Source organism: Trachymyrmex septentrionalis, unplaced genomic scaffold (genome assembly GCF_001594115.1).
Source record: "Trachymyrmex septentrionalis isolate Tsep2-gDNA-1 unplaced genomic scaffold, Tsep1.0 scaffold9, whole genome shotgun sequence".
Taxonomy (NCBI): Eukaryota; Metazoa; Arthropoda; class Insecta; order Hymenoptera; family Formicidae; genus Trachymyrmex; species Trachymyrmex septentrionalis.
In genome coordinates, this window is record NW_017306091.1 from 1989424 (window position 1) to 2000271 (window position 10848).

General features: G+C 33.4%; 3 protein-coding genes across 3 annotated transcripts in view; 1 reads left to right on the plus strand and 2 right to left on the minus strand.

Annotated features, from left to right (window-relative positions):
• LOC108755676 (congested-like trachea protein) overlaps positions 1–4828 on the plus strand; it is a 5282-nt gene extending 454 nt beyond the window's left edge. Inside the window, exons 2-6 of the mRNA XM_018498819.1 lie at positions 1–118; positions 273–387; positions 731–1045; positions 4257–4430; positions 4551–4828. Of these exons, the coding sequence (XP_018354321.1) occupies positions 23–118; positions 273–387; positions 731–1045; positions 4257–4430; positions 4551–4738 (888 nt within the window). The 5' untranslated portion in view covers positions 1–22 and the 3' untranslated portion in view covers positions 4739–4828. The remainder of the gene's footprint in view (positions 119–272; positions 388–730; positions 1046–4256; positions 4431–4550) is intronic.
• LOC108755655 (insulin-like growth factor-binding protein complex acid labile subunit) lies at positions 1216–4241 on the minus strand. The gene is made up of 6 exons (XM_018498786.1): positions 3955–4241; positions 3358–3495; positions 3154–3285; positions 2263–3080; positions 1640–2189; positions 1216–1468 (listed from the first exon to the last, which is right to left on the minus strand). Exons 1-6 carry the CDS (start codon positions 3991–3993, stop codon positions 1295–1297), a joined length of 1851 nt encoding a protein of 616 aa, XP_018354288.1. The 5' UTR covers positions 3994–4241; the 3' UTR covers positions 1216–1294.
• Positions 4829–5911: 1083 nt separating the features above from the next.
• Positions 5912–8616, minus strand: LOC108755667 (WAS protein family homolog 1). Its single transcript, XM_018498805.1, has 4 exons — positions 8302–8616; positions 7604–7733; positions 6926–7484; positions 5912–6795 (listed from the first exon to the last, which is right to left on the minus strand). Exons 1-4 carry the CDS (start codon positions 8321–8323, stop codon positions 6025–6027), a joined length of 1482 nt encoding a protein of 493 aa, XP_018354307.1. The 5' UTR covers positions 8324–8616; the 3' UTR covers positions 5912–6024.
• Positions 8617–10848: the final 2232 nt, after the last annotated feature.

Consider the following 10848-nt stretch of genomic DNA (forward strand, 5'->3'; position numbering starts at 1 on the left):
TACAATAATCATCAACGGTATCATGTCGGATACCGTTAGTCCTATTAAATATTTCTTGAGCGGTGGATTTGGCGGAATATGCACTGTGATAGCTGGCCACCCTCTGGATACCATAAAGGTTATATTTTAATTGATCATCTTATTAAAAATTGAGTGAAAAATTGACATATTGCTTCTCTTTTTCTTATCTGCATTCTGTCTAATATAAATATTGCAGTTTGCCTTCTACAAGAATCATGTGCGTTTTGTAAGACATTGTTCTATATATTTAGGTACGGCTCCAGACGATGTCAGTTCCAGGACCCAATGAATTGCCTCTTTATACTGGTACATGGGACTGTGCTAAGAAAACAATCGCCAAGGAAGGAATACGTGGTTTATATAAGGGTATTTATATTTGTACTGAACATTAAACGAATATCACGTCAAGCTTTTTCTAATTCAATATCGAGATTATAAAGATATTTATATAAAGTCTTAAGTTATTGCTATAAACATCGACATTTTGATAATTGTGTCAATTTATATAAACTAGACTAGAATTTAATATTTTAGAATTTTCAAAACATTATGTAACATGATGTATAAATAGTATTTAAGTGGCACAACCAGATCTATAGTTATCATAAATATATAGTTAATACTTTCATGAGTTATTTATATCTCAGGGACTTACATATTTTTGAAAGGAAATTATTAATTAGAATTGGGTTTTGTGTTATTTGTTCAGGCATGGGTGCACCATTATCCGGCGTTGCTCCTATATTTGCGATCAGTTTCTTTGGCTACAGCGTTGGGAAGAAGCTGCAACAAAGTGTCTCAGATGAGAAACTCACTCCATTACAATTATTTTACGCTGGTGCATTTAGCGGCATATTCACGACTATCATAATGGCACCTGGTGAACGTATTAAATGTCTGTTGCAAATACAGCATGCAGACACAAAGCCAAAGTATAATGGACCATTGGATTGCGCTAAACAATTGTATCAAGAAGGAGGCACCAGAAGTCTCTATAAAGGCACCTGTGCTACATTGTTAAGAGGTATAATTCATACTTTGTTATATACAATTCTCAAAAATTATATATATTATTTATAAAATTATGTTTAAAAATGTTACATTGCATATACCAAGTAGAAGTTTACTTTTCACGTTTATTATGTACCTTAAAATGAAAGATCAAGTATATTTTTAGAAAAGGAAATAGGTTCTAAAAATTTTGAATGTATTTTTCTTTTATTAATTCTCTGTGTATATCGACAGATACATACAATTTGAAAAGAGAGATTAGCTAACTGATATTGTTATCCTCTTCAGAGTTTCTCGTCTTTAAAAATTTTCGAAGGTACCTTTTCCTCGGACTTCTGCATTGTAAACCACCTTTGCGCAATGCATAGAACACTCCCCAATTTTGTAATCGTTTTGGCGTTGAACAACGTGGAGCTGTTTCCTTATTTCTATTTACCTAAAAATGGTATTGCCCAAAGCTATTGCTAATAATTTTTATATTATTAATATATTAGTATTTATTAATATATTTCCTAATATATATTAATTCTTCTCTATTTACAATTAAGTCATTATAAATGGCTTTAAACAGTAAAGATCAAATATGATATTAATAATTATAAATTACCAGATTAGGATTCCAGCTGATCATAATGCACGCACAATCCCAAGGATTATCGTCCAATCTTATATTTTGGACACGTGTTTGTTTATTTGGCAATCTCAAATTTCTAAAGAAATCTAAAGGTAACGAAGTTAATTTGTTCTTTGTAAGTATAATATCTCTCAATTCCTTCTGCTGTTGAGCAGTGAATAAACCAGGCGGTATAGATTCCAGATCGTTATTTGATAAGTCAATTCTCCTAACTTCTTCCAAACCATAGAAAGCGTCCATAGAAATTTGTTGAATATGGCAATGACTTAAATCGAGATCTAACAAATTAGAAAGGTCGACAAACGCATCAAAATCGATACTCGAGATGTTTCCTCGCATCTTAAGATGCGTCAACGATGGCAATCCTTGCATAATAAAACGTTCTAATATAGGTATCTCTAGATTGTACAAATGTAATATCTCAGCTCGACGTAGACCCAATAACGAATTCTTTTGCAGTTTCAGTTTAGATGCCATACCTCCGAGATACAATTTTATTGTCGTATTCATGATCTCAAAAGTACTGAAATGAACATATGATAATTTTTTCTCAGATTTAATCATGGAAACAAATTACGTATAGTATTATTTATTACCTTGGAAAAATGGAATCCAGAGGATTGTTCGTAAAATCAGCGCTCACGAGTGCAGGGAAAGGTGGAAACGATAACTCTGACAGGAACGTTAAATTATTTTGTCTTAAATCTAGATGTTCTAATAGAAGCAATCCCGCCAGGTCTACGCTTTTCAATGTCAGTAATTCGTTACTTGCCAGTGAGAGCGATCTTAAATTTGGTGTGCCGTAAAAACAAAATTCAGGAATGAATTTCAGACCGTTTTTTTCTAGTGAGAGATAAAGAAGACTATTGAGGCCGTCGAACATGTGCCAAGATATATCTTTCAGGTTACAATCATAAATTCTTAGATGTGTTAAAGCACCGAGCGCAGCAAACAGTTCAACATTTTCTCTGTAGCCTTCCAATTCTTGCTTATAAATGTCATATGGCAGTATTTCTTTATCTTCATTATTTTGTTGACTCAAAAAAATAAGTCTGTGACCTTTGTATTGGCTGCTATTGCTTACAGACACCTGGTTTTCGTCGACTGTCTCCGTTTCCTGCGAGTTCATCGGCTTGATCACCAGATTTGCCTTGTCCTTATTTGGCAAATTTAAGTTCGACAATTTAACTCGTTCCAAATTTAGATATAGTAAAGTAGATCCTAGAGGATACATTGTGTCAGATGCGAGAATAATGCCGTCTTTTTCTGTACGATTATTCGTCTCTTTTATGGAGAAATCGCTATAATCTATTCCTTGAATATCTAGCGATATCAATTCAGTGAATCGTTGGAATGTAGTAGCTTGCAGAAGAATATCGACATCCCCGCTACCCGATTCGAGTAATGTTAAAATCTGATAAAATGCCAAAATGAGTTAATATGGGAGATATATAAATTTGTGAAATTATATGTGCTTTTTATGTCACCTGTATATCTGAAGGAAGTTTAGTCAAAAGTTCTTCAGGGTTGTCAACAATCACGCATGTTGCGATTTTCATCAGTTCATGAGCCATTGAATTGTCGTTTATATTAAGATCAACACCATCGGAAGGTATATCCTGTTTGATTGAGAATGTATTAAAATTATGGAAGCGAATACTATGGAAGCGTTAATTGTCATTTACTTATACCTGATTATTATCTTTGTTTATGCCAGCCCATTGATGCAGAGACAGGTCGGAATACTTTTGGATCTCACAGGTACATCCCTGCGGGCATTTAATCTCCCACACATCACCGATATCGATAACTTGTCCTATACACTGATCCTGAATACAACGCAATTCGAATCAATGATTTTATATTGTGATAGAATATTTCAAACTTATAGGTTTCTTGTGGTTTTTGATCTATCTCTAGCGTTGAATTTAGTTTGAGTATAGAGTAGTTATTTTATGTATTTTAATATATTAAGATTGATTCATAATTGGTTCTTATTTTGAGATTGTCTTAAATATCTTAAGATGCACTAATGTGGTTCTCTGGTTCATAACATTATAAGACTGTACTTAAGACAGTCTTAAATATAAGAATTGACTATAAATGCCGATCTGTGATTGCCTAATGGTATCTTAAAACTGTATTTAAGACGGTCTTAAATATAAGGACTGATTATGAATATCGGCCTGAATGTGTCGACACGCGTTACGTATACAAAATAATTACATAGAAAACGAAGTCGAATTTATTAACGGAGCGCACGACAAGGTGTTAAAATTTGTATGTACCAATGACAAGATGATGAGAAGCAAGATAACAAATGTCATGTTGTTTCACTTTATGACGATTTTGAATCGGAGCACGATACTCGGGACCAGCGGCAGCACACTGGCCCGAAGGAAACTGGATTTTGTTAACGGTTATCTATGCTTTGATGTGCTTCCTATCAAACAGGATGCCTTCTATCTGTCAACCCACACGCTATCTACTCGCTATTATTAATTCTACATAATGTTTATATGCCATCTTTGGTTCGCACAAGGATACTTAAGCGATTCCTAATTTACTATGCCTCCATGCTTTTTTTCAGATATTCCAGCCAGCGGAATGTATTTTTTAACATACGAATATCTAAAGGAACGATTTACTCCAGAAGGTGGGAAACTTAGCTTACTGGCCACTATAATGGCTGGCGGTTTTGCAGGCATTGCGAACTGGTTGGTGGGAATGCCACCTGATATCCTGAAAAGTCGCTTACAGACTGGTACGTATATACTTCTAAGAGTTTTTTTCTATCTTTCCAAATTCTGATTAAAACATATTAAAGTTGTAATTAACGGATATAAATATGCAATGTAATATTTCTTATCGTATTATTATACAGCACCAGAAGGTACGTACAAAGAAGGAATACGCGAGGTATTTGTTAAATTGATGAAAAACGAGGGACCAATGGCCCTTTACAAGGGTGTCGTACCCGTTATGCTACGAGCTTTCCCTGCAAATGCGGCTTGTTTTATGGGCTTCGAAATTTGCATGAAATTCTTGAACTGGATCGCACCAAATTTATAATTTAAATCGAAGTAATTATAGAATTTTTGAAAAATATTTTAGAGATCTGTTGCTCCCCTACTAGATAGATGCAAAGCGATTAATTTTACCGCGACAAAAATAAATTTTATATATATATATATATATATATATATAACATAAAAATATATAATAACATAAAAATGTAGATAAGGCTAATAAGCGTCATACACTGATGTAAAAGCGAAGAGATAGGAGAAGCAGACAATCAAGTGTTGATGGTTATCTTCATTTATTTCATTTCGAAATAAATGAAGATAACCATCAACACTTGTGTTGAAATTATATACATTTATTCTTGCCCCTAGTAGTTTTATATATATGTATATATCGAGAATATATGTCTCAAAATAATGATATACGCAAAGTATTAGGACAATTTTGCCATGTATGCACGTAAGAAACAAATGAAAGTATAACGTCAGGGTATAAACATCATGTATATTTGTGTACTCGATTTGTAAAGCGTTTCAAATATATATTCAATGTTGCGAACATATCAATATAATATTAATAATTTTTAAGGATGTATTGAAAGACTGCTCAACAGCCTCAATAATGTATGTGCAAATTTTAATATTACAAATTTATTATGTATTATACAATTTGAATATAAAACTTTATTAACGTAACAGCATATATACATTAGTTACATTCGTATATTGTACACTTTATCGTATATTAAGAAATGTACAATCAGGATTTTAATAGACTAATTTTACTTTTATAATATATTTTATGTATAAGACTTTTCTGAGGAAGATCGTACACAAAATATATATATATATATATATATGACAAATTAAATAAATAACGAATGACATAAATGTAAGTAAATAATTATAGATAATTACTGGAAAAATGTATTAACGTACAAAATAAAATTTTCTATTCTGTTATTTTTTTCATAACAATTTTTCTCATTCCTTCCAAAAATTTTATAATTTATTCACTCGTAAACAGTCGTATAATGTTATTTGATCGAACTATTGCATTATCAAAATTATATACCCACAAAATATAAATTTTTAGATTTTCATAGAAAAAATATGATTAGCAGAGTTACAGGATAAAAGTAAAATTTTAAAAATCAAATAATTTTCAAATCTAAATAAAAAAAAATATAACCAGATCTGTATATCTGATTCTATCCTCCTCTACTTCATTGAATTTATCCAATAAAAAATTCCCCTGAGTCTCTTCATGCGCGGATGTTGTCATTTATCATAATTCAATAGCACGCTATCAATTCACCACAACAGTAGTGATCACTCTTCCCAATCGTCCGTATCAGGTTGAGAGTCGTATTCGCTGGTGGCGGAATTTCTATCCGACGCAGACGCTTCAGTCGGTTTCGGAGGAGGCGGTATTAAGCTCGACATTCTCTCCAAAGCGCCTACTGTAGAGCCGGCGATACCTTTGCGTCTTAACGCTAGTTTTGTATGTAGATCCGCCATCAGATCACCTCCTACCGAAGCCGAAGACCATCGATCACGCTTCTTTTCGTCCGGTACAGTAGGCCTCAATTTCGCTCTGCCTATTCCACCAGCGTCTCGTATCGCCGCCATCAAATTAGAACGATCATCCGTTGTAGTTGTCATAGGTGGACGATTCGGTGTTTTGTCCTTTTTCTCCGAACCATCATTTGACGTAGGTACGATCGGTTCTGCAATCGGTGGCGGTGGCGGCGGTGGTGGTGGCGGCGGAGGTACCATAACTTGAAAACTGATTTTTTCGTTGCTCACAGCACTATCTGCATTTATGGTGACCATAGGAGGTGGTGGAGGAGGCGGCGCAGGTGATGATGCAGTTGTCGAAGCTGCAGTTAAAACAGGCAAGTGTGGAGCATTATCTTCGGTTTTAGACTGAGAATCTCTCTCGTTACTGATTGGCGTTGGTAGATCTAAACGAACAGTGGGCGTCGTGACTGCAGATGATGGTGCGATAGGACTTTGGGAGTTAAGATCGAGCACAAATTTCTCATCATCCACAATGCCCGGTAAATCTGGGAGTGTTAACGGTACATTTATTTGAGGAACCTAAAAATACACAAGAATCTTCGGTAAGAATAAATCGTAGAATCGTAAATTCAAAAAACAAGTATAAATATTTTCAAATTGACATAAATTATATTGTTAAATGAGTTAATGTATTATATGAAAATCTGACCTCTCCAAGAGTCGGGGTATACAAATAGCTGGAAGACGCATCCATTTCTGACGAAAGCCACGGTTGTACAATTGAATCTGGAGCATCCTCAATTTGCTGCTTGTTGACAGACTGACGTGATGATCGCATGGACGTTTTTTCGTACGGGCTATCCATGCTATCAAACAGTAGGAGGGCACTAACTGAGGATAATTGTGGTGGAAATGGTTCTACGTCATTCTCAAGGTTATCTTTTTTGTCAGCCTTTGATCGTACGTGATAAAATTGGAGCTTTTCTTGGAGGTTGACATTCGCGGCATATTGACCGTCCTCGGTCTTGCAATTAGAAGATAAGTATGCTTCGGGGATATCCTTTATAGGCACGGAACATTTGTAAATGCTTGGTATAGCAGCGGTATGCTCGCGCTGTTGCGGTATAGTCATTTGATACTCCTTGTAAGTGTAATTAGCCGGATACTTAGCAGCAGAATACATTTTTACTGCTTTCAGATTTAAATTAGTTTGTAAATAGTGCAATCTGTCCTCCAATTTCCTAGCTCTCTCTTTAATGCTGGTCAATCTAAAGACAAATTTATTCTTTAGTAAATGTTATCATTGGATCAAACAAACATATAATTAAGCAAGGCAATCGAATACAATAGTTATATTAAAAATCAAGAGATAATTTTTTTATTCTACCTTTGTGTGTTCTCCGAAAGCCTGCTGTCAATGCAATCAAATATATATGAGACAGCATCGCCCAGATTGTCTAGAGCTTCTGCTATTTGAACTATAGTTTCTTCGTGTCTCAAATTACTTGGAATAACACCTGAAATTGGCAAATATATCAAATGCAATATAATAAAATGTATGATAAAACAAATACTATATATATGTAAAATATATTATTTTATACATATTTTATATGTATGTATTAATGTGTTAAAAGATAAACAATCAAATTTAATAATTAAATATAAATATAAAATTCAATAATTATAAATATTTACATATTATTTTTAACAAAAATATTTCAAGAAAGTCATTTAGCTATCTATCACATTTAGATATATCTATGATTTAATTATTTTAATTTTTTTCTTTATCCTCGAAATGAAATTATACACCATCTTTTTATCTCCTCCTTTCTCAGCCAACTCCAGCCACAGCCTGGATTGCTTGCTCATATTTTTAAAAATAATCCTTTTATTACTTTCTAAAATTCTGAGGCGTGGAATCTCACTCTAAAGAATGAAAATTTAGCCAGTTTCGAAAAAGAGTGACATTCACTCCCAAAGTTTTAGAGAATAGGTTATGTTGCATCGTGTAAATAAAGTGAATGTGCGGATTTGTACGTCGCGAGTGGAAAGTACCACAAAAGCCGGGATTCCACGTACCAATCTCGATTCGTTCTGGCATCTTGGTCCCGGCGGGAGAGTCGCAAAGATAACCGTCTCACAAGACAATAATGCACATCATGGGACGTCAACTGCTTGTGAGGTGCCGACGTGTCCTGAATTATGACACACGAATACGCGGATTACATTAACTGCTTAGCTATCTCAGCTGTACGCTGCATGACATTGAATGACATCCGCCTCAGATCATATTTCTTAAATCCGACGATGAACTGTCACTGTGAGTGCATGGTGGAAAATTTGATTGGCTAGCTGATTGTTCTGAAATCTGAATTGCCGTTATGCGCATTATCTCACCCACGACATGCGCTATAATGTAAACAAGATGTTTCATTGCGCGTGGATGATGGTGGAGTTGAATAATCAAAATTTAGCCTCAAATATAGCTCGACTGCGCAACACTACAATACGTGGTAAGTTCATTTCCAGGATTAATGAGTCGTGAGTAAAAGAAAAATATATACTTGCTATATACAAAAAACATAAAGAAAATTTTAGTGAAAAAAATTTTAATATGATCTCATATTTTAACAAAATTTTTTAATTTTAAATTTATGAAGATTATAAGAATATTCTTCAAATTTTCTCAAGTTTTATAATAAGTTTTCTTTGGAAATTATGGAATGAGAAAATAGAAGACTTTAGAATTTATTTTATATTCGATTTGTATTTCATGTATATAAATTTTATAAAATCTGAAGTGTTCTAATTTATGTAAAAAATCTAAGAAATTTTATAAAAGTTATAAAAAATTGTGACAAATTTTGAAATTTATTTTTTTAATGTAGAAATTCTGAAAAATTATCTGGAAAATTCCAAGAAAATTTTCATCAGAAAAGTACTTGATTTATATATGTTATTAGTAAACCCACTTCCATTTCGCATTCTTTTAAATATTTCAAATGCATGGAGCCTCCATGTGCATTGCAGATTTTTTGTTCTTATTTCTGAGCGATATCAGAGTTTTAGGATTATCGGATGTAAATAAAATGTAAAGGAGCAGCGAAATGTGTAAATAAATACAATTAATATATCACTAACTTATCATGTTAAAATTAAAACAATATATAGTTACATTATACATATATATTTTTTTCATTCGAGCATTGTAAATTTTTTTCTTAGCTTAGCGTTTAAGATCACGATAAGAGACATTTACAAGAACATAAAAACTTTATTGTGGTCCATAATATCAGGTATAGCAGTTACACTTACGGAAAATTGAATATCTAAATGTTTAACGCTAATAAGATGAAAGATCACGAGAATATACGACGCATAATTCCAGTAAACCACTTGTCCGTCAATATGTCAGCAAATTGGTAACAAATTTGATGAAAAATTGCTAGCAAATTGGTATCGATTGTATCCACATTAAGCTCGTGTTTCGCCGACTGAGCCTGCTGACATAATGTGACAGTAAATTGGTAGAAATCGAGTAGAATTTATCGAACGTGGATTCTACTCTATTTCTGTGACGAACTGTATAAGAAGTGTGAAAATTTACTTGATTTCTGTGCCATCAATTTGCCATCATATTTCATTGAGAAATTTTGCTAGATATTTCTGCCAGCATTTTGCCATAAACATTGTATGTATACCACATCCTGTATCAAAGTAATTATAGCTTTTTTGTCGAAAATTTATAGTAGACCCTTTATAGAATTTGTTTTCGACAGACTTGGCTGTCTGAGATCTTTTCTTCCCGTTTCTGACTGAGCATTTTCGATGGCATACTCCGTTCGAATCGAGATGATATCATGCGAATCTAGTTTCCGGTAAACAATCATTCTCACGACGAGCCACAACAGAAAAATACAGAAAACATCGACGATACTGGACGGACTATACACTCCCGCATTACGAGGTTGACAGACGAGATATCTAACGATTTAAAATTGTAACGTAATTTTTTTTAAATGCTACAATAATTTGTTTACTCGCTAAAATGCTACAATTATTTACACGATAAACAAGAATACGGATATGTTACGCAGATATTGCCGCAAATGAATTGACTTGAAGCACGTTGCTATTATTAAATATTCTATTATAATTTAAGGAATTAGGCTCAAGTTTCCAGCCGGGAGAGCTAAGAAAATGTATGACCTAATCATTTGTTTGTTTGTTTAAATCAGTCACTCCCTTTTCGCATAATCTCCTGCAGAGATAACGTAAGAATTAGGAGCCCAATGTACTTTTTTTACACAAATACTGCACTACTTTATTAGTATATAATAATAGTATAATTCTTCTTTGTTTAACTACTAAAGAGGGCGGAGGCCCGTATATATTTACATGACTTATTTGGAGCCGCAATTAAATTCGTTTCTGAATATTATTTATTCAGCAAGAAAAAATTGCATTTAGTATGAGATGAAACGGGGGTTAAAATCGTATACCTGACTCTTTCACGTTGTGTGAGAGAAATGCAAGACCGAGGTCTGAGATATTTAAAATTAAGTGCATCAGACAATATTATGCAAAACATTACTTTCTTTCAACAAAGAAATGTATATATATATA

What these genes read in the sequence shown, in the direction of transcription:
- LOC108755655 (XM_018498786.1), bottom strand. Translation starts at nt 3,993, where the DNA reads ATGACATTTGTTATCTTGCTTCTCATCATCTTGTCATTG. An exon ending in AACTTCCTTCAGATATACAG is followed by an intron (nt 3,081 to 3,153) that starts GTGACATAAAAA and finishes GCATTTTATCAG; the next exon opens with ATTTTAACATTACTCGAATC. An exon ending in CTGGATTCCATTTTTCCAAG is followed by an intron (nt 2,190 to 2,262) that starts GTAATAAATAAT and finishes TGTTCATTTCAG; the next exon opens with TACTTTTGAGATCATGAATA.
- LOC108755667 (XM_018498805.1), bottom strand. Translation starts at nt 8,323, where the DNA reads ATGCCAGAACGAATCGAGATTG. An exon ending in GCCAGAACGAATCGAGATTG is followed by an intron (nt 7,734 to 8,301) that starts GTACGTGGAATC and finishes TGCCAATTTCAG; the next exon opens with GTGTTATTCCAAGTAATTTG. An exon ending in CTTTCGGAGAACACACAAAG is followed by an intron (nt 7,485 to 7,603) that starts GTAGAATAAAAA and finishes ATTTGTCTTTAG; the next exon opens with ATTGACCAGCATTAAAGAGA.